The sequence below is a fragment of the Protobothrops mucrosquamatus genome, unplaced genomic scaffold (genome assembly GCF_001527695.2).
Source record: "Protobothrops mucrosquamatus isolate PMUCROS unplaced genomic scaffold, P.Mucros_1.0 scaffold1, whole genome shotgun sequence".
NCBI classification, from domain to species: Eukaryota; Metazoa; Chordata; class Lepidosauria; order Squamata; family Viperidae; genus Protobothrops; species Protobothrops mucrosquamatus.
In genome coordinates, this window is record NW_015386388.1 from 4,173,317 (window position 1) to 4,197,719 (window position 24,403).

The 24,403-nt window shown below is 38.3% G+C and overlaps 1 protein-coding gene across 1 annotated transcript in view; it reads left to right on the plus strand.

Annotated features, from left to right (window-relative positions):
* The window catches only part of RARA (retinoic acid receptor alpha), a 64,028-nt gene that overhangs the window by 20,919 nt on the left and 18,706 nt on the right, over positions 1-24,403 (plus strand). The window contains exons 2-3 of the mRNA XM_015832275.1: positions 16,886-17,034; positions 19,879-20,020. Of these exons, the coding sequence (XP_015687761.1) occupies positions 16,886-17,034; positions 19,879-20,020 (291 nt within the window). The remainder of the gene's footprint in view (positions 1-16,885; positions 17,035-19,878; positions 20,021-24,403) is intronic.

Here is a 24,403-nt window from a genome sequence, read left to right on the forward strand (position 1 = left end):
ATTTCTGGATACCAGATGCTGTTGGCAAATAACTGATAAAGGAGGGAATGCAATTCATGTCCTGCTTATGCACATCCAGGCATGAGATTTGATGGTTAGAAACAGTATACTAGACTAATTCTTGGATATTCAATTTGATTAAGCTAGGTTGTTCTTGAAGTATTCTATTGTACATTAAGTATTCAGGTAATCTGCCATTCCAGATAAATCACTTGGTCCAAATTCCATCATGGTCTTACCTAATGAGGGATACTTTAGAACTTTCAATCAAACCTCTTTATCATTCTACTGGATGAAAGGAGTGCTCCAGTATCCTTCTATTTGTGAGCAACAATGCCAAATATGCAAAGTACTTCTTATTTTCTTTCTTTATTTTTCTGTTTGAAGGAAGTCCTTCATCTTCAGGCCTCGTTTCCCTCCAGCGACAGGCCACCATGCATCAAAACCTTGTCAAATCTATACTTTGCTGGTGTTTGCTCTCCACTGAGGAAGTTCTTAAATTATATAAAAGAAGTGATAAATTATTGACACCTCTCTCTCCATCACTTTAATGGATCTCCTTGCTCAAATGGGAGTTGTGATTTATTCAGTGTACAGGCCCAGGGGATGGGGAGGATGTTCAAAAGAAGTGCTGTGTGTGTAGTTTTACTATGCATTGAAAATGGCTTCTATTCTCCCCAACCTGTGAACACAATCTTCATTACCATTCCAAATGTGCTGAGTACACTCCAAAGGTACTTTCAAAAAACAGTAGGCAGGCCTGTGTATTAAGATTGTCTAAGACATTCAAGAATAGTATGAAAACTTTTGAGGGGAGGTTGGGTTGAATTCCTTTCCCACATGGTGAACTGCTGATCCCTACTGTGAAAAAGGGATACCAGAGCAAATTAGCTTTATCGGTCAGGTAGCTCTTATGTTCTTTATGTTTTTCCATTGCAGTTCTCTCAGGGAAGGACTTCTGATAAAGTTCTAAACTAGGTGTGGAGAACCTTTCAGTCAAAGGCTACAATTCTTTACAGCTAATCTAGCATAATGATTTGCTCCATGCATCTGATGAAGACAGCTATAGCACCTGAATGTTTAAAATTATGCTTTTTGATGAATTATATCTTTTGTAGCCTGCAAATTATTACCAGACTAACAAACGTTTTTCCTGCAGTTACTACATGTTTGTTGTTTGTTGTAGTTTTGTTGTAGAGCCTCTTTAGAAATTTCCAACTTATATGCATACAATGCAATAATAAAGAAATTCCATTTTAAACAACCACAGGAGTAGCATATTCATTCTCTAACCTCACAATTATATTAAAATATTTCTTTATTTTGTTCTTTTTTCCCTCTGTTTGAAAAGTTTTGGTCTAGATCAGGGGTGTCAAACTGCCGGCCCGTGGGCTGGATGCGTCATCCGGAAGCTGTACCCACCCCATTGCCAGCAATGGCAAAACCGTCCCGATACGTTGCGCGATGTCATATGACGTCGTGAGTTTGACATGTCTGGTCTAGATATTATTAGCTCATAGTTTTGTAAGCTTTCTGAGCTTAAACATCCAGTCTGAATAGGGAACATATTTTCTTTGCAGCCAAGGCAATTGGTCCACATTAAAATCATTGCAACATGGCATTTTTTATCATTTGGAAGGCACATTGAGCTTTCGTGGATTTTGTACGAAGTAGGAGATTGTATCAAACAACATTGTGGACCATAAATAAGTTACAGATATATATACTGGTCACCCTATGTACCACCTTATCCATGTGTAATTAAACAATAGTATCCTGGGTAACCAGCTTAGCAATGCTAATGCACCATAGTCTTTTCAAAGACCATTCAAGATTAAACCAGTTGTATGCTTGTCACATTGTGATGATTTTTATAGTCACAACTCATTCTCCTATTGCATTTTACTTGCTGAAACTTTCTTATTTCCTCAACCATCTCAACCCAACTTACTCTTCATCTATCAAGAGATAGTGTACTACCTGCACCTCAATTTCTTTCATTTCACAGTTTGGAGAATTTGATCCTGCCTATTCTCAAAGCCAAAATAAAGGAGGTACTACTAATTTTTTAAAATCCATTAGTGGGAGTTTTTACAGCAGAAATCAGGCTATATGTGCTCAGAATTCTACTTCTCAGAAACTCTTCCCATATTCATGGACTAGATAACATTAGAAGCCTCACAGGTTCAAAACGTCTAGGTAAATTGTTTTGTAAAAGACAGGAAAGGAGTCATACATATGTGGGAGACCTGCTTAATGCAGAACATTGAAGTCAAGTTAGATAGATATTTATATAATGATAATATCAGCCCTAGGATTTAAATTTTAATTCTCTTCCTCCTGTCCTTTCATGCCCATGAACTTTCAGCATTTCTTTGAAATTGGAAGGCACTTACATTATTTATATCATGATTATTTCTGACCTGAGTGTGAGGGTTGCTGCCACTTTAGCTTCAGTCTTTCGATACATGCAGTGCAAGAATTCCTTGCAGATGTTATCGTGCCTCCCCTCCCCCACCCTCCTCTCCTCTTCTCTCTGTAAAGCTTGTCATGAAAGGTTTGGTTTCACTTTTATTTGCCTATTTGTGAACTTCTCTCATTTTGCCCCCATGAATGTAAAATTGATGTCTACTATTCCTAATCATCTCCTACTATGGAAGATGGCATTTTTATCTGCTATGACATTGCTCTTTCAAATGAAGGTGTAATGTGCCTTGCATATAAAGCCACCTATCCTTATTCTTCATAGGAATAAAAATAGTCCTTCCCTTAAATCTCTCCACTCTTTCAAAATCCATTTTTGCATTCCATTTAAACTATTACCTCCTTTTTCTTAAATTGTTTGATGATAAAGGAAAGATTGTCATCTCTTCACTATCTTGATGTCCAGAGATTGCTGGCTTTCTTCGGGTACTGAACAGCATCATTCCAAAGACAACATCACTTATTTTGATTTTCTGTGGTCCATCTAAAGCACGGGTGTCAAACTTAATTGTGTCATGTGACATATCGTGACGTATCATGACATTTTTTGCCTTTGTAGAAAAAAGGTTGGCATGGCCTGTGTATGACACATCCGGTCCGCGGGCCGCCAGTTTGATGCCCCTGATCTAAAGGGTTGCTTTGTTCTAACATTTGCCCAATCAAATAGTGATGATTATCAAAATTTGTTATGAGGTGGGGAAACAATAGTGCTCCCTTCAGTACTCCATGAAAAAGCAACGGGGACATCTGTATTTTTCATCTGCAAGCCTTTTCACTGAACTAATGCCAGACAGCTTTGTGGGCTCACACTTTCCTTTCACATTGTCCCAATTCCGAGAAAGATGCAGCAATAATTGTTCTCTACCCCCCTCCTCCCCCCTTTGGTCACCTTATTACTAGATACTCCACCAAGTAATAAAGCTTGTTACTCAGCTATGTACATGAATCAGGGACCAAAATGAAGAGCAATATGAGTGAAGTTCTTAGTCATCTCTGAATTTACCCAACCTGCCTCCAGTTGTGTCAGATGACTTTGCTGATCCTTCTTAGTTCTTCTATGTCAGTCTTTTGAGGTTAGGGATTAAGGTTTTCCATTACCTTAATTGTGAGTAGTTTGCAGTGATTAAAATATAGTTTTCAAGTGCTGACCGAAAATTATGAAAGTGGTAATACAGCACAGAGAGGTATGAGAGGTTGCTCTTGGCTCTTTTATAGTTGCCTTGCAATTTCTAACTTTCTCCTGTTCCCCACCATGAATAATCTGGTAACTCCAAAAATACCTAAGAGTAATTTATGTGATTGATTTGTAAAAAGGCAGAAGAAGAGATTTTTAGTTTATTAGCAATTGGTTGACAAGCCATCCACTTCCTCTTTTTTAGATTTTTTTTAGATCTTTTAGATAGAGAATAGAGTTGTCCAGACCTCAATGAATCAGTTGGCTCACTTACTGTAGCACAGCTCTGATTGTATTTTGAAATTCAGCTCCTATTTTCCTCTGTCAGATGTTAGTGTGCTCAAGAGTAGCACCTAGAGCAACCATACCATGATTAAGTTGAAGCTTCTAAATGAGAAAAAGGCTCCTTCATCTTCTGATAAAACAATTTTAAAAATCAGCAATTTTCAAATGCTTATTTCCCAACTAAGAATTTTTTTTGTCCCTGCCTCCCTTTATCCCCTAAACTTTCTCAGTCATTCTTTTGTAAACTAGAAGTTAAACAATCCTGGGGAGTAATATTAGTTGACTCATTTGGTCAAATAAAGGTGTGCTCTATAAACACAAAAGTAAAAGCTCTTTTTGTGGCCTCTTAGTAATCCTTCTGGAGAAGACAGAGTGGGAGGGAGAATAAGCTCCCCAAACAATTTTGACCCTGGTTATTTCAAAATCAGGACTTGTTCTCCTGATTCAAGGAAAGTAGTTATGTTATGGAGTAGAGTAAGAAAAGGGATGACTTTGTTTTTTAATTCCATTTTTTAATGGTTTGAAACTAATGCTGGTATGTTGGGCTAAGAAACAGTCAGACTGACAGAGGAAACCTTTACCTTTACTATTAGTACATCTATCTTGGTATTGTAATCATTCAATAGCAAAATCTCTTTTTTAAAGGGATGTAACAGATACTTGGGGGGATCATATGAATGAAGAAAGTTTGTGTGCTTATCTGTGATGGGCATAAGAAAAGAAAAGGCTCTCCTGTATTCTTTTTGTGTACCTACACAGATATATAGATTCTCCAGCAAGTGGAGGAATGTAGAATCCACAGATGGGTTTTAGAAGTCCTCTAGCCCAATTAGACCAACAATCAAAGTTGCCACGCCCCTTCAGGGTCTGATCATGCCCCAGTTTCTTTTGGTCTCAGCCCTGTATGGAAAAACTTAGTAAAATAAATTCCAAATGCCATGCTCCACCAATCCATGTTTTTAGGATGTATTGATTGGTCCACGTGTGTAGCTGCCTGAAAAGTTGCTCTAGATTCAGTATAGGTGCATATCTTAATGCATATTCCCAAGACTATAGTTGCCCATTTCTGTTTAGGTATCTGATTGCCAGAAAAAGTTAACTGTGAAGCTGCCAATTCACCATTCTTTTATTAAACTTAAAAACTAACTGCTTTCCATGGTGGTGAAAAAATAATGTGTTGGCTATTTTGCAGTGAGATATTTTTTTCTCAGTAATTGTGATTCTGTTTGTGTGTTACATTTATGACTATATGGAGAATAGGGTGAGATACCTTATCATCAGGGACAGACATTCAAAACAATAACTACAGTCAGTTACCAGGACAGGAAGCTTAAAATTCCCTATGCTGGGATTTGGGAACAGTTTTGCAGCAATAAAAAAATCCCATCACTCCCATTATCCTAGACAAAATGGAAAGAAAAGAAACTTGTAGCAGTCTCAATCCATGCAACAGTTATTCAAACAAAACAAAGTACAGGATGTAACTCGATTCTTTGCAGCCATCACTCCCTTTTCAAAAAGAGAGGTGGGGCATGGGGAAGTTAGCACTCCTGTTCAATTTCTATCTTTTTGTTTTACTTGTGAAAACAGAACAGTTGCAAGGATCTGCACTTTCAAAACAGATCAAATCAATCAAGTCATCTTACCTTCTAAGGACCTGTTAATAATGCTACTTCATCTGCAAAGTCAACCAAAAATTCTTGCTTTTGAGAAAGCAGAGACTTTGGTCTCTGCTGACAATGGGAAGGTTGAATCTTTTTAATGATTTTGAATACATCACAACTGAGCTATAAATAAATATGCTCAGCAGCAGAACACAGACAATATAGTGGAAACACACAATTCTAGAAATGTGGAAGTGTTTCCATTCTGTCTAATATAGTTTAAAAAAGTTATGACCACAATTGGACCAGAATTTCCATTGCTAAGCAAGGCAGTTGTTAAGGGAATTGCGCCCGATTTTATAACCTGATTTGCCGCAGTTCTTAAGTGAATCATGGGGTTATTATATGAATCTGACTTCCCCCATTGACTTTGCTTGTCAGAAGCTGGCTGGGAAGATTGCAAATGGCAATCACTAGATCAAGGGACCTGGCAACTATCGTAAATACATGCCAGTTGCAAAGCACCCAAATTTCAATCAAGTGACCATGGGGATGCTGCTGTGGTTATAAGTGTGAAGAGCAGTTGTAAATCACTTTTTTCATTGCTGTTGTAACTTTGATTGATAAATGAATGGTTGTAAATCAAGGACTACCTGCATGCATCTCTCCTCATACAACATGCTTTTTTAATAGATGGAATTTTTAAGGAGAGTTGTGTGACTTGAACTCTACTGTCTCTCTGACCCCAGGAAACCTGGGCAAGATACATGTTAAGAACAGTGAGGAAATAATGATTTAGTATCAACAGCCTCCAGCGATCTTATTAATAGGATTGTTTCCTGACCTCTAATACTGTGTTTCCCCAAAAGTAAGACCCTGTCTTACTTTCTTTTGGGCTCTGAAGTAAGCACTAGATTTTACTTCCGGGGAGGGCTTACTTTTTGCCTGTACCAGTACCAGTAGGCCGCGTGGTGAGAGCATGGTGGCGGACTAGTTGCTTCCCTTCGCCTGCCAGACACTTGTCGAAGCTGCGTAGGATAAGGTTGCCGTGTGGGAGGGTGGAGTTGCTTCCCTCTGCCTGCCAGAAACCTGCCAAAGCTGTGCCCCTGCCTAGATGCCCTCGCCCCCCCTCCAGCGTTTTTTTTACTAACCTGCCTTTCAGCTGCATTGCATTTCTCCATTCGCTTCTCAGCCTTCACTGCATGTTTGTGGGACTACCGGTAAAAAAAAAAAAGTTCAGTCAGACTTTCTAACTTCTTGAGATCTTGTGAGAAGTTAGAAAGTCTGATTGAACATTTTTTTGTCCCACAAACATGCGGCCAATGGCCCAGCCATGAGGCCTGGCGGATTCCCCCCATCTGACCCATGCGAGTCCATAGCCAGGCCTAACCCCCACTTTCCCCCAACCCTAACGGGAGTTGAGAAGCCCTGGGGGAAAAAATAGAAAAACTTGGGTGGGAAGAAAAACGGTTTTTACTGTTTGTTTCCAAAGCAAAACACTATATTTATTATATTATTCCCTTCAAGGAGTTTTTGAGGTAGGATAAAATAGATAAGTTATGCTGAGAAGTAAATATTAATAACAATATTATCCTCTGAGCTACACGGCTGGAGCAGTGAAATTGGTCTTGGTACTAATCCAGTGCAATCTAGCCTTGTGTACTCTTGACATAATATACTTTTGCTAGCTTTAGAACTGTGCCTAGATCAGTGGTTCTCAACCTTTTTAATGCCGCGACCCCTAACCGGTTGTAAGTCGAGGACTAAACCGGTCGTAAGTCGAGGACTACCCAACCGGTCGTAAGTCGAGGACTTTCCTTGCCCGGGAGCGCCACGCATGCGTGGTTCCACCCCCTGCGCTGGCCGAGGCATAGCTGGCAAGCGGCAGAGACGGAGCAGGCCGACCACCAGCTGGCCCAGCCCAAGGGAGGTAAGGCACCCGCCGGAAAAGGAGGAAAAAATGGCGGACAGCCTTGCTTGGCGACCCCCGTGAAATGGTCAATCGACCCCAAATGGGGTTGCGACCCATAGGTTGAGAACCGCTGGCCTAGATTGTGGCTTTGGCTCACCTCTGATTCATTACATATATTTTATATTTTGGGTGTGTCCTTTTAATGTGTTTGAACCATCTTTGTGATGTGTATTTTATGAGCTGTGTGTTCTGGTCACTCACACATACAGATTTTTCTGTTACTTAAGTGTGCATTTGAATGATCTTGTTATGAATCTACTGGGGAAGACAAATTCTGAATATGCTCAGAATTCAGGTTCTCTCTCTCTCTTTTTTGGCAGTACATATCTTTGCAATCTGAAATACACATTAAAAGCTTTCATTCAACTCAGACCAGAATAAATAGATTTGATTTTTATCTCTGAAAAAGTAAGTCAATTCTCCCCATGCAAATTGCTTGGATATTTACTTTTAAGATGTTTGTCAACTTGCTTTTAATCTCCGTTTCCTCTCATTTTCATAACCCTGTTCTACTGAAATGTGTGTTGTTTAATTATATTTTATAATTAAGATAGTGATTGAAAATGAGAAAATTCAAAATCAAATTTGAATGCAGTTACTTTTTTCTTTAAAATATAATATTCTTCCAAATTCAGTATAATAATGTTGCCTTCCATTGGAGAGGCTACAGATATTAGTTTTTTCCTGAAAAAATAGCACTGTGCTTGTTTTGCTCACAATAGGTTCTTAGCTGTTCTGTTTGAAAGGAGGTGAATAGAGAAAATAGCAGTTTTCAGTTTACTACTCCTAGATAATAGTGGACAATAATCTAATCTCATATAAAGCAGGTTCCTGCAAAGGTAATAAACAAGAAGATGGTGATAAATTTTCAGAGCGAATGTCTTTTAGGGAGGTATTGACATTTAATATGTGATAAATGTACTGCACTCTATTCTGCCAACCACTGACACATTCTTTATGGATGAAGAAATTCCCATGAGGCACAGTAGGATCCTATATTCTCCTTCTTTGATGTACACATGGAAAATCTCCATACCAGGTCATTTCTAGGAATGAGAAGCTGATATTTTCCCATTTCCCATTTCGTTCTGTTCACCCTTCTCTGTCAAGGCTTGGCCTTTGATATGGGAGGCATATACAGCCCTCTCTTTCCTACAGTGATCAAATGCAAAGGCTGTATGTGCACTCCCCACAGAAGGATTTATCTGTCACTGGGCTCTCTTATGCCCCATCAGATCCTCCCAGACGTACGTACTACACTTACAGCAAACTTTTGTGCTCAGTCCTTGATGCAATCTAACTCAGTATAAAATCTTTCATATATGTCTTTTTCCATTCAAAGAGATTCCTCGAAGAATGTTTTAAACTTAGTTTTCCTTAGTTAGGTATGCATAAATATGTGCAGAGAATTAAATCATAGTTTCTATCTTTCCGTTCTTTATTTTGAACACTACACATGCAGGAGACAGGCTAGGCATTCCTCAGGCATTTCTGGATGAGGGAGATAATTCACCTAGCTTGAATTCACCGTCAACTCTCTGCTAGAATCCCTTCTTTTTCCCCCTTTATCGTGCAGTGACTCTATCACTTTGGTGTACTTCCTGGCCTGCACTTTTTGTCAATTGCTCTTTTTAATACTTCCCCTGCTATTGGTTTCCCAGCAGCTTTGGAAATGAACTCCATCTTCCTCAGTGAATTGGCCAGGAGGTATTATTTCTTCACTTTATTGGTACAGGGTATAGATAGAAAAATATTTTCGTCTTTCTCACAATACTGTAACAACCTAATAATATCTGCTTGGCATCTTGATTAAGATAGTCAGAAGGAACTTTACCCCCGAGTATATTATTAATCTATAAAATATACTGGCCTAAGACAATGTCTTATTTATCTATAGTAGCTCTTATGATACCTGTTTTGTTTCTTAGTTAATAGAGCAAGTATTCCTGGGCAAATCCTTCATCCTGCATTTTATAATTGACAAAACCTTTTCCACTTTTCTACATAGTACCGAAAAGCAGAGTTAAGGAATTAACATTTGTTAGTTAAGGAATCTTCTAGATGGCTCTGTTTTCTGGAATACCAAAGTTGATAATACATTTTTCCATTTTTAATTTTACAGTGCTTTCCAGTGCCCATTAATAAATAAAATTTGTGAGATGGAAAAGTGGGCTATTACTTCTATAATGTCGTTTGCAGTAGCTGAGTTTCATCTGAAAATGTCTCAGATGTTCCCCACTTGACTTCTGGTTTAGTTGGACTGTCAAAAGATATTGCTGGCATTTTTCTGCCAAATGGGAACAGCCTTGTTCACATTCCTTTTTAGTTATTTTCTTAAGAATTTTCTTTTAGCAGACTGACCAACCTTTTTGACATTTGCTCCCTTCCCATCCCCATCCCATTCATTGAAATTAAGTGGATAGGTTGTGGAGAGTGAGCATAAATGTTATCAAAAATGAAAGAAACAGCTTTAAGGAGTTCAAAAGAGTTTTGGATTATGTTATTAAAATGCTTTTTTAAGTATTTTGCCAGATTTTATTAAGAAAAGTGAGACAATGCTAAATCTGCCTTATGTTCTAGAAGCAAACTCTGGTTCTGAAGTGCAAGTCTGTGGGACAATCTTCAAGGATAAGGGAAGATATGTATGTGTGGTCAGAAGTTCTCTTTTTATTCGCTCACATCCATTATTTTAAGTACTTAATAGGATTAGTGGCACATGCTGCTAAATGGATGTGGCTAAAGAGAGAAAATGAGCACTCTTTGCACAAGTTTGTTCCAAAAGGACTGAAGAATTCACACTTTAAAATATGATTCTACTTTGGAAACACTTCCTTTTTTACAATAAAAGTAGAGGATTGTGAAAACTTTCCTTAGAATAATTCTCCCTTCCTCAAATTCTGTGACTTAAAAGGATGAATCTGAGAATAGGATGGAGAGCATGATGCCCCAGTCTCCTCCTCTGCAAAGTCCAGAAGCATGGACTTCTCTCCTCCCCCACCTGCAGTTTTTGTCAAAGAATGCAAAGTCTGTTTTCTGCCTTTGGGTAGGAGGTGGGCATCGTAGGAGGTGGGCATAGTCCCAGTAAGGGCATGTCAGGGAACAGTTAATTTGCTCCTCTATGGGCATAATTGGGTAACTCAACAATCATTCTCTTGGCCAGGGGAACAGTCACTCGTTGTTCCAGCTACTAACTTTGCCTTTTGTCTTTGTCTGTAGCAGCGGGGGTGCTGGAAACAATCCATTCTGAATTATACATTCCTTTTTCTAGGGCTAAGCCCTGTTTGTAAGGTGCTGAATAGCCTTTTCTTTTGGCAACCACACCATTTTGAAAAATTAAGATCCTAAGTTAGGTAGATTGGGCAGCTACTGTTCCTTAAAATCTGAGGCAAAACTATCTGAAAAATGAAAAAAAAAGTGTTGTTGTTACTGGAAATATTGACTCCAGAAATGATAATTAGTTAGAACTTTATAGTTGGTGTTGGATCTTTTGCTAAGATGGTAATATTGCAAGATTGCTTTTGGTATGGTACTAAAATTGGTAAGATTGGTAAGATCAGTGTGGAAAGAAAATTTGGGAAAATGCTTATTTTTTCCAAGTTGGTTGGTGGAGCTAGAACTCTCCTTTAGAACATTGGTTTTAATGTATAGTCTTCTAGAACCTTGGGGATCCCTGAGATTATGTCAGGGGTCCTTAAAATCATTTGCCAGTTTACGTTGAAAAATAATACAATATTAAAATCCCATCAAACAATTGTATCAAGTGGTAATGTCAGTGAATGCATCCATTTTAGATTTTATAACAGTAAATATCAGTAAGTATAACCCATATAAACCCACATAAGTATAACCCATATAACCAAAAGCTCTTTTGGGGTCCTCCATCATGTTTAAACTTGCATCGGGGTCCCAAAAGAAAAAGTTTAAGAAACACTGCTTTAGAACATATTGTAGTTATGTTAATAGGAAGCATAGGCTGCCTCCAAGTTCTTGTCCTCTAAATCAGCTAAAGAAGCTTCTAGTTCAAAAATCAATGTACATTATCCATTGTTTCATGTTTAATTTGGTGACATCAATGTTTATAAAACTTTAATGTCTATGGCAAAATTGCAAACATTAGAAAGAAACAAGAAATGGCAGACATTAGCAAGGAAACAAGGTATGGCATGTGTTGTGTATGTGCATTCAAGAGAATATCTCAAAGAGATCTAGAACATTTAAGAGCGAGGAAAAAAGCAGGCAATCAAGTAGAGAAAAGTACAAATTCACAAGCTTGTTTTTTTCTTCAGGAATAGTGAAGTAAGAGACACACGTGACTTACTTAAAATATGTTGAATTATATACACTCAATGTCTTGACCATAAATACCTCAGAATGCATTGATTATGTTCTACTATATTTCCCAAATTTCAGAATAATGATGAAAAGTCTGTGACGCTTGAATAATTTTATTTTACACAGATGACAAGGAATGGGAAAAAGGGAGGAAAGAGGATTGCAGAAGTAGAAAATCTAGACTTTCCCACCTACTCTTAAATTGCCCACTGTTAACTCACTGCTGGATGGCAACTCTTGGCAGAAAAGTGGTCTTCTCTCCATTCCCGAATCAGAATATTTTCCTGCACTTCAGGATATTTGGGTTGTTCTTCAAAGAGAAAGAGTGGTAGCTGGATTAAGATCTGTCTGTCTGTCTATCCGTCATATGGCACATTCACATCACATTTTGATAAAAACACGGGAGATAGAAATACAAAATATGAAATATAAAATATTATAAATGTATGTCTAGATTACAGGTATAGTTTTTGCTTCAGCCAGGAAATCAGCAAAGTCTCCGCTAGAGGCTTTATTTTGTCAATCTGATACTATATGTTGGATAGTTTGATTTTCCGCCCCACAGTCACAATTCTGTGATGATATTTTATCCCACTTGTAGAGAGCATCTACGCATCTACCATGGCCAGTGCAAAGCCATCTTTCAATAGATTGAGAAATATAAATAAGGATAAAGATAGGACTCTGAAAATTTATGTATTGGACCTTTATCATTTTCTTCCATGGTTATTTTCTAGATTGAATTATTTTCAAAATCAAAACCAAAGACTCGGCTTCCCAAATATCCATGTTTTTCCATTCCAGAAGGCCACAGTACACTCTTAATATAAGAGCCCTAATTTTTTTCCCCACCCAAACATCATTAGTTCTTTTCCAGTGTAAGAAACTCTGAGCTTTAATAAATTTACTCAGCAGAATTATATAATAAAATCTTTCCTGGATTATGCCACATTGGCTGAGGGAGGTAATCACATTTTGGAATCCTCCAAAACATAAGGCTGTGTAGCATTTCTGATTTAATTCCCAGAGGTCCTTCAACTTAATACATATCTGCAACTCTTTAAAGCAGTGATGCCTTCTTGTGGGACTGCATACCTAATATTTACTTTCAGTTCCACAGATATGCAATGAATTTCTGATAATACAAAAGAGTATTAACCTTATAGTTAACTCATTGTCATAGTTTGTGGACTCCAGATCAGACAAACCTTCTAGCCTCTCCTCCTAGTTGACCATGGTTATCCTGCCCAGAATTAGGAATGGAAATCAAGCCTCAGTTGTATAGCTGTCTTGCCTTATTGCTTTTCTGTGGCAAGATGTGTGCCTCTAGTCTCCCTTGCAATTGGCTCTGGGCCACACCTATGTGTGTTAATGGAGGGAGAGATTAGTCCAGAGAAACCTTGTGTTTTGCACTGTCAGGGTGGGGATGTTATGGGCTGTGAGTAGGTGGAAATCCTCAGGGTGCATTCCCCAGCTGTGAGCCTCTTCCTGAGTAGAGGCCCCATTCAATGCATCCCCTTTCATGTCTAATCTCCTGGCATGTGCCAGCTCTTTTGTTTGCTGGGTTCACATCCTGGCTCCTTTCCCTGTGAATTGTGTGTGTGTGTGTGTGTTTGTGTGTGTGTGTGTGCATGCGCACATGTACATATGTACGTATAGGGGATTACTTGTTTTTTTGGCTAAAAAGGAGGTAATCAAAGCCATCCTTGGGGGACTGGCCTGGAGGCCTTTCCCATCTGAAGGCCTGTTCTCCCTGAATGGGGCCAAACTTTTTAATATCCTGTCTGACTGGTTTACTCCGGACTATAACTTGAAGAAAAACATCGGCAGACATCCTACAGGAAAAGAGCTGTGGATGTGCAGCCAAATGCCTTAACCTTTTCGTGTCTGGGAGAGCAGCAAACACTTCACACATGTGCTGGCTATTCTTTTTTGTTATTGTTGCCCAGTGCACATGCAAGTCTGGTCCTGCCATTATGGTTTGACAGGATTCATGTGACTTCTTCCCTTGCAGCTTTTCAGCGCAGCAGTGCAACCTCCAAGTTACTCTGTCCCCAATTTTTTCTCTGCCCCCAACCTTAAGATCTTTTTCCCCCAGATTGTTAAGAAAAGCAAATAACCCTGTCATATTTGTGTCTGGAGTCAGGGCTATTTCTTCCATCAGGAGTCATGGGAATCAAGTCTTTTGAAATAAGCTGTGCCAGAGTGGAGGCTATATCAATAAACCTATTTATGTATGTGAGTGTCAGTAGGATTGATGCATTTCATGGAGCTAGAGGACAGCCTGCTGGAAGTTTAGAGGGTGGTCTCCATCTGAACCTAGATGTCATTGGATAGAATTTTCTTTAGAAGTGTCTATGTGGTGTTGATCTGTGGTGCAAACAGACTGTCTAGATAAGTTATATAACCACATAACAATTACATTACACTCTTATCTTTTGTGTTATCTTATGTACTACATTAGGGTTCTGCAAAATAACACAAAGACGTGAACATTAATAAAAATGGTAAACTATTAATTTTTAAACCAAATGTTTTGTTATATGGTAATAGAGTGATCCTACTTTTTAATCTTTTTTATGACAAAACACTTAAATAAAATAACTGAGGCTATGCCAACATTCAACATTCAATGGAAGATTGTAGTCCACCCTGATAGATGGAAGAAAAGACTAAAAATTACCTTGGAAGGGTAAACATTCAGAGGAAAAGGCCTTCACCCGTTATACCATAGAAGGTCTGCCAATGGATCTCAGCATGATAGCAGTATTGTAGGAAAATCAGCCATCCTCCAGATGGACTGGCCCCAACTTATTATGGTTATAAAAATGAAAAAAGGGTTTTTTTGAATTGGAAACAAACTGCAAACCAGTCCAAATTCAAAAATGTAGAGCAATATATTCTGTGTAACAGATCTCCAATGCCACCCAGGCAGCAGCATTTTACATTAGTTGTCTTTCCCAAATGTAATTAAAAAGCAGCCCTCACTATACTGATCCAACCTGGACATAGCCAAGATTTATATGACAAATTAGGCTGGCTTCTAACAAATTCAGGCTATCCTCCCTACAACCTTGAAGATTGAGTAAACAGAGAGATTGAATGTTGTATGGCCATCTAGCAAGCTTCCTAACCAATGGGAATCTAAATCCAGATCTCAGGCTAATGTCTTGAACACAAAGCAACATTAGCTTACCAGCCAAAGTAGAACAAAAATATTACAGCCCCTGTTTAACACTTGACAGGCATGGCCCAAGGCTGAGTTCTATTTCAATCAAATTGAAATATTAAAAAAGGACCTGCAACCCCAAAATAGGAGAAGTTTCCTTGCTGATAAATACCACCCTTTTATCTGGATTGACCCAACCACCCTTTCCTTCACTTCTTTAAGTGGCTCTTTCATTTTGCCTGCTGATGAGTTCTGCATAACTTGGAAGCTTTCATGCTTTTATGCTGATGGAATTTTGATGGATGGAATTCTTTCGTTGTCTACTTTTGAAGACTGGCCTGTCAGAATCCTGGTTCTCCATTCCCCATGTTACTTCTTTTCATTTTAGAAGCTGAGATAATAGCCACCTTCCCACTTCATTAACCATATCCCAGTTAAATGAAACCATTGTTAATTCTTATGCTATTTATCAATTTTTCTCTAGAAATTATTAATTAGGGGCTTTAAAAATCGTTTAAGCCTGCTTGCCATTAATCACTTCTATGTTTAATTAATATTAAATATCTCTTATGGCCCAACTTAAATTTTTCTCCCTTTCTTGTCCTTTGATGGGCAGATGATTCCCTATTTTGTACTGTATATTGCTTAATGGAAATTAACGTGAACAAGAAGATGAAATTAGTTATTGTTTTGCTGAAAGCACTCTGTGTGTGCTCTGGAACACTTCTTCTTTATTATGGTTTTATCATGCCTCACTCAAATCCAACCCTTTTTGCTTTCAATTCCAGGAAACCTAATTATTGCTGTGCTGCTTGCCTTCCTTTTCTCTCTGCTTCTCTCCTCCATCACCTTAAGCTGCAACACCAAGATTTAATGTACCTGGGATGTGTGGTTATGGCTGACTTAACTCCACATTTTATTTCCCTGGCCTGAAAATGTCAGATTGCATCTTGAAGAGATGCCATCCCTCCCTTGCAGAAAGCATGCTGGAGGCGGCTTTCAAAACTTCCAGGCCTTCAGGTTTACAGAGTTGGGGCTTTCCTTACTCACTGGGCTACTCACTGCATTCCTCTTCCCTTTTTCTTGTGAAGTATGTGCTATGTTAAAAGCTTCCTTGGGTTGCAAAATCAGTCTGGCCAAAATATAAGTTACTGGAAAGCATTCCCCAGCAGGACATACTGAGATGGTTCATTCTTAAATGATGTTGTTAAAACCACAAAGTGGTGCTCCCAAGAAGCTAGCTGGTATTTATACTGAGACTGTCTTTGATCAGCAACCTTCACAGGCTTTGCAGAACTTTCCCCTTCTCAATTTCCATGTTCCTTTCTGAAAATCCATAGTCAGTGCAAGGGGTCCACTTGAATTACAAAAACAGCAATCAGTTTGTTATTGTAGATAATTTTATACAAGTATCTTTCTCTTGTTATTCATGCCAATAGTCTTCAACAGAAATGTTGGAGTTTTTTTTAATCTAAAATGATGATATGGTAAGGTAGAGTAAGCATTTCTGCTATGCAAGCATTTTAAGAACATAAGCTCTTGCTAAGTCCTTCTCCATTTATGTCCATTTTGCAAGTGATCAGCATCGCATTCCACATCAATATCTCGGTACGTGTGAATGGGAAACCAAGATAGAACTCTGTGGACCAATCTTCCATCTTTTCCCCCCCTAGAACATATTAAGCCATATCCTTTTAACAGCATTATTTCATATCAAGCACTGGAAGATCAAGCAATGCCATGCACATTTGGCTCAAAAGTAGTGTAACTAAAGTGAATTGATTAAGTAACTCACATATAAGTTCCAGATAGATTTGAAACCTCACCAGTTCTTTATGTGATTTTTTTTCTCTCTTTTTCTGTAGCTATTGAAACACAAAGTACCAGCTCAGAAGAGATTGTACCCAGCCCTCCTTCACCACCCCCACTGCCCCGAATCTACAAACCCTGCTTTGTGTGTCAGGATAAGTCATCTGGCTACCACTATGGTGTTAGCGCCTGTGAAGGATGCAAGGTGAGAGTAAAAATAGATGGAAGGATATGTAAGCAGGAAAGCTAAAGAGAAAATGGGTCACTCAAATATACAGGTTCCAAAGAAGAAGTGTGGAATGCAGAATGCTAATGCAAGCACTGAGGTTTAGAAGAAGTCACAAATGTTAGAACACACTTTCTGGTATCAGCTATGACTAGTGTATTTTTCCTGGCCCAGGAAGTACCATTTTCTCTGTCTTTTCCAACTATTCCAGAGGGCTTCAAGAGTGTTTGTGGAAGTGTCCAGTCATCATCTGGCAACTGTCATCATGGGCTTTGCCCATGTCCTGTGACTTTAAGAATGTGGAGGAGCAGAACTGTGTTTTTTACAGAGCTGGGAAGATTTGAGAGTGATGCCAAGCTCTCAGTCCCTCTATTTCTCTAGGAAATGCTGGGTTTTGTGCTTCGTTGGCACTTTGATGCCCTTTGATATTTTGGGTTACAACGCCCATTGTCTATAACCATTTGCTTTATGGATTGCTTTTTGTAATAGAGGCTACTAGTTAATTATTTCTTCTCTATTCCATTCTTGATACTTTATCTATTATTTTTAAACATACTCCTCACTTCAATATCTAAGAAAGACAAACTGCTGTGACATTACCTGTTCAGGCATGTGCTCCCACTTGCACTAGGCCATCACCATGACTTTGTGTGAGTTAAGCTGTCAGAGATCAGATTGGGGAGGAAGGCATGGCCCAATCAGCTGATCTTTCCCTCCGTTAACAGAGAACTCTACATGCCTCTGACACAAAAGAAAGGGTTTTCTTCCTCTCCACCCCAAATCCCTTAATCTCATTAAGGAATTCATTCCCCTGGGTTCTTGAACAGTCTGGCTGCTTCTGTGGTTACCATCTCCTCCTCCTTCCTTTTCCATACCCATTGGCTTCTGCTTTAAGTGACCAGTCAGGTGCATCAACAGCCACCTTTTTATTAAAAATAAAAGCCATTTCTCTACTATTTTTTGGTTTCAAAATCAGATTAAAATTGTAAGCTTACTTTTAGAAATTGGTTTGAAATGGTTTGTACATGTGTGGGCTTTTGGTTTCAAACAAGGTATTATTAAGTTATTAAATAATTTAAAATAATAATTGTTAAAATAATTTTTCCATTTCTCCTCTTCCTTCTCTATTAGCTTTTCCTTGCTAAAAGCTTTAATCTCTTGCATTGTTTTGAGCATAAAATCTGTGTTCTCCAAGTTAAATGGGTTGTTTTTGCAGGTAACGTACAGTCCAAATTATGAAGCCATTCCAACCTTTTAAATAATAATAATAATAATAATAATAATAATAATAATAATAATAATAATTATTATTATTATTATTATTATTATTGTTATTATTATTATTATTACCAATTTAGTCTAAGGGCTAAGACATCACGCTATAACTAGGAAATCATGAGTTCTAGTCCCATTTTAGACACAAAGGCAGCTGGGTGAACTACTTCTGATATGCATGTATGTACCGGTATGTTTGTATGTATACACACACACACACACAGAGGGAGGGAGGGAGGGAGAGAGAGAGAGAAAGAAAGAGAGATTTAATGGGCAATGGAGGGCAATGGAGGGCAATGGAGCATCCATTAAAGCTATATATCTATAAGTGGCAAATGGCCTTTTATGTATATATATCCTGTATTTAAAATGTGCTTAAAAATTATAAAGATTTTCCAGGCTTATTCATTTGTTGTTGTTGTTACTGACTAAACTGCAGTTTTTCTCCACTGAATTGAAGATTGAGGATTAATGACATTCCTTTTTAAATTCCACAATTTTTGGGAAGACAGAACAGAAGACTAAATTGATTCTCAGCACACCATATGCAGAAAGATTTCAGTCTGTAAGAAGGTAGCCTTGTGTATGAGAGAGAAAATCTTACATAATATGCACACTCAGCCATTACTATTTTTCTAAATTATCTCTCTATAATTTTAATTCCAGTTAATTCTGTAACAGATCTAAGATGGGTCAGGAGTTATGACTATTATTCTAGAATGTTAAGGTGGAAGAGAATAAGGCATGTCTGCTACTGACTTTTTAGTATTTATTTTCATCTGCAATATGAGATAAAGGTATTAACCTATTTTATTATAAGGATTATTGAGAAAAAATACATGCACTATACTATCTGGACAGTGAAAATGCTATGGGCCCAGAATGTAATATAACTTTGCCATCTTGTTGAATCTAAGCAGGTTTTGGATGACAGATAATACAAAGATCTCATATTACTGTATTTGCATTGTATTTGTATTAATGGTTGTTTTTTCACAAATCAAAGCAAATATACAATTGTTTGTTTTTATCCTGGCTACTTATTGACTGTTTATTTTGTATTTTTATTGTTGATTTTTTGCTGCATATTTTTTTTACTCCTGATAGCCACCTAGGGTCAGTTTGAGATGGGAGACCATATAACTTGAATGAATGAATTGACAAATATTATGCTGTCTTGAATACATTGACGAACATGATAGATAATTTAATGTGCTACGTGCCATTATTGATTTCTGACCCCATTTTAATACCTAAAATCTCAAAACATTATACCCAATTTTTGAAATGGTTGAATTGCAACATTTTTAATATTATTAGCTAAATCTGCCCAGAAATGTTAGTAGCAAATGACATAATTGTCTAAAGACTAGCATGAAAGTTATGGTTAATTCTGAATTGGAGACATTGTGATTTTTGTTAATGCTACACCTGCTCTCAGGGAGTAAGGATACTACGAGAAGAGGCCAAGCCATGTTTTCATACCATGGGAGAGAGAGAGAGAGTTGATTTGCTCATGCAATTTTTTTTCTTCTCTGAACTCTACAGGGCTTTTTCCGTCGTAGTATCCAGAAGAACATGGTATATACCTGTCACCGGGACAAGAACTGTATCATCAACAAAGTGACCCGGAACCGCTGTCAGTACTGCCGCCTACAGAAGTGCTTTGAAGTTGGCATGTCCAAAGAATGTGAGTGAGTGGTGAAGAGAAGAAAGATGGGGTGGCCAAGTTGTTGGCCATTAATATTTTGTTATAATAGCAAATTTCAAATGTCTATCCATATGAAGACCAAGACTTAAATCTCAGTTATCCATTAGAAGCCATTGTTTGCTAAGGCATTTTCAAATTATAATTCAAATCAAAATACTGTATAAAACCCCTAGCTATATAGAATTCTGAAGATGAGAATGACAACGGTCCTAGAAGGAAAGAAGGCAAAGAACGGACAGAAAGGGAGAAGTTGAAGTTGAAAACAAAGATGAGACAACTGCTGATTCTATAGTATATATAGAGAAAAAATTAAGATGAGAGAGGCAAGTCATCTAACTACGAAAAAACAGATTTCTTGTTATCATTTATTATGGAGATAATGATTACTCAATTTGCAGTCTTACAACAAAAATTAATCCCATCTGATACTATCTGCAGGAGCTAGATTCCAATTCTCATAATTCCCAACTAGCAATTCCACATTAAGGGAATGGTCCCAGTAAAGCCAGCGAGCATTAGCTAGGAAAAAAACTGATTTGCCGGTTCTAATTTTTTTTAAACAAGATTGTATGTTAGGTAGAAGAAATGGATGACTCTTTCCTCCTGTGACTAGTTCTTAACTGAGCTACTCTTCAGAAAGTTGGCATTAGCATATTTTGTCAAATAGCATTCTCTTTCCACTTAAAAGAAGAAGAAACCTGGGAATTTTTCTAGTTTTTCCCCAAAGGCCTGGTGCAGGGGACTTACCCCTCTGCTTTGTTCTAATTTTGAGGGTGTTTCCCCGGCAACCATGATTGATGATGTCAGAGATAAATGACGCAGACAGGACCCTCCTGGCATCTGCAGTGCTTAGTTGTCATGGCTCCCGACTGTAATGGGGCGGGGGACGGAACCCCAGTTTGCCAGGGTTGGACTGATAAATCCATGGAATGAAAAGAAATGTCTCAGATGTGTAGAGAATCAATGGTTAATTTGGGGCATCCCAAATCCTATTGTCTCTTTTTCCCTGTTCATTCAAAAGTGAGGAGAAGAGGATGATGGAAAAGGGAATGTGGGCAGACTGTATTCTTTGTGAGTTTGTGTTCTTTTTGGCTTGCTAACAATATAGAACTGTATATTTCAAAGAACTAGGTCTGTCTGTCACAGAGGGTAGAAAAAGTGGGGGTGAGAAATTGGTTTTGTTCCCCAGATTTTAACAAATAGGGCATGCTACCTGCTGATGAAGCATGTGGCAACAGGGAGACTAAGGAGTCCATTATAAGCAAGGACTTTCTGAGGTCTCAGTGAGAAAATGGAAACATCCATCTAGGATAGAGAGCTCCACCTTTCTCCTAGGCATTGTGGGGAGAAAGGAGAAATTTCTGGTAAGCAAAAATATGGTGTGGTAGAGAGAGGCCAGGAATTGAAAATGTGGACCACTTTAACCGAGACTGCTGCTTTTTAAGATGTGCCGTGTGCACACGCGCGCGCGCACACACACACACACAGCACAATGTGCTTTTGAATCCTCCCTTACTCATTTCTCTTGGTGTTCTTCACTTTTTCTCATGACAGCTGCTTTTGCTTACCCCACACCCTCTATGTGATGATGGATGCACCATTCCTCCCTCCCCCTTCCTAACTGGCTGTCTGGTCTGCGCTTTATTGAATTTGCCAGGCAGACATGACTGATTTCCGAATTATCCCCCCCCCCCGCCCCCTCCTCCATCAGGCAGGACGGTGATATGTACCAGCATACCCCAAGCAAAAGACACATCTGGCATTCCCTCACCAGTTGTATTAATTTAAAGGAAGATTCTTTTTCCTAGAAAGTAAGAGTCAAGAAACCTTGCAGTTTGAAAAGATTGTTTTGCTTCCTCCAGCAGGATATTCTCATATGGATTCTTTATAAAAATACATCACACAGAAAATGACAACAACAAACAAGGTTTTGTAATGCTTCCATAAATCCAGCATGCAAAAAAGTAGTGCCTCAATTCTGATACACCTGCTTATTGCTTTTTGCAGCCAACAGAACTTAGTTTTGTTTTCTGTAGATTAATTTCCATTATTTTAGGAGCTGCTGTTTGAATTTCTTTTGTCTATTGGAACTTGAAGCTTCACTTATTTTAAAGTTTTTAGGAGGTTAATTGTTTTAAGTTAAAATCTAGAATAACATCTAATTAATAATTAGTCAAGAGAAGTAAAATTCCGTTAACTTAGGTTAGCTCATTCTTACACATCAATTAACAACTCACATTGAAAATGGTCTAAGAATGTTCTTGTTAGGTTAGTGAACAATAGTAGGTAGGTAGTAAAATGGCAGGCTGAAATAGGCCTTAGGAAGCACTAATAGAGAGAAAGAAGAAGATGAGGAATGAGTGGAGCATAGAGCAAGGCAGAGATCATGAGAGCAGGCCAGCCTAGGTTGGAAGGGTTTTTGCCCCATTTTTTTTTCCTAATTAAGATAGTTCCCTTGATTCAAAGATGTTTGTATGTATGTATGCATGTATGTATGTTTGTTTGTTTGTTTGTTTGTTGGTGAGTTATCAGGTGACTATAATGGACTGAAAGTAATTGCTTCTTTCTGACAGTCAGAAACTTTATTTTGATCATTGAGCAAAAAAAGTACATTCAATAAAACAAACACAACTTCCCCCACAACAAGAACAATTAGCAGCCATTTGTGGGCCACGTTTACACATAATATAGCAATATTTTGCTATTTTTAGAGAGATAAATTTATTGTGATTATTTAACAGATAAAAGTTATCAGATTGCCCCATAAATTTAAATTAAAGAGGGGTAATCAGTTAGTGGTGAATGTCCCTGTAGATCTGACAATACAGAAGGAAGGAACTGTAGTTTCTTTTCTATGGTACCCATATTACAGGGGCAATATTGGGTTTCATACGGGATTTTCTAGATTTCCCTTCTAGGACAGCTGTGCGGAGAGCATTCAATCAAGCTAAAGATCTCTTTAGTTTGTATAAATTGGTAGAAATACTTCCTCAGTCCTTTGGTTACTGTGTGCTTTGATTGCTGTAGTATGTGGGGAAGACCTTGGAAGAAGGTTTGACAGCGGCTGCTTTTAATCTTGAGTGCTGAGTCGTGCCTCCTGGCATGGACAATGGATAGCAAATTCATAATCATAACCCAACTGCATTGGGTATTGAACTGCTTCTAGGCTGAATTCTGGAGCCTGTGCACTTTGGGAAGACCTCTTCCATTTATTCTTCCTGGGTCCCTTTGATCTCCTCTGTAGAATGGGGCTATTAACTGTGATGAGAAGCATATCTGATAGTGCTCACATTCTGGAATACCTGTATCTAGTGAAGGCATATCAAAGTCTTATTTGGCATTTCAATGTCTTCTTAAAATTTCTGCGTTCTTTAGAATGCTTTTAATGATGTTTCCTGACTTTTATGTTAATAGTTTAGATTGTTATTAAATTTATATATTTTAGTTTTTTTCATTGATAATTGTTATTCTTCAAATGCTGCTTTGGCAATTTGGAATTGAATTGTTGTTGTTAGTTGTGAAGTCGTGTCCGACCCATCGCGACCCTATGGACAACATTCCTCCAGGCCTTCCTGTCCTCTACCATCTTCTGGAGTCCATTTAAGTGGAATTGAATAAGTAATCAGAATAATTCAAAAATGTTGTAGGAATAAAGAATCTCTCAGAACTAGATAGGATTACATTTATCTTTGAGATTTCTTTTTTTATTGCCTGGGCTTTAGTTTGAGCATATTTGTGCACATACAATAATAATAATAAAGTTGGAAATGACCTTGGAGGTCATCGAGTCCAACCCCCTGCTCAGGCAGGAAACCCTATACCATTTCGGACTAATGGCTGTCCAGTCTCTTCTTAAAAACTTCCAGTGTTGGAGCATTCACCGCTTCTGGAGGCAGGTTGTTCCATTGGTTAATTGTTCTAACTGTCAGGAGGTTTCTCCTTAGTTCTAGGTTGCTTCTCTCCTTGATCAGTTTCCATCCATTGCTTCTTGTCCTGCCTTCAGGCACCTTGGAGAATAACTTGACTCCCTCTTCTTTGTGGCAGCCCCTGAGATATTGGAACACTGCTATCATGTCCCCCCTCGTCCTTCTCTTCGTTAAACTAGACATACCCAATTCCAGCAACCGTTCCTTATATGTTTTAGCCTCCAGTCCCCTAATCACCTTTGTTGCTCTTCTCTGTACTCTTTCTAGAGTCTCAGCATCTTTTTTACATCGTGGTGACCAAAACTGGATGCAGTATTCCAAGTGTGGCCTTACTAAGGCATTGTAAAGTGGTATTAATACTTCACGTGATCTTGATTCTATCCCTCTGTTAATGCAGCCCAGCACTGTGTTGGCTTTTTTGGCAGCTGCAGCACAC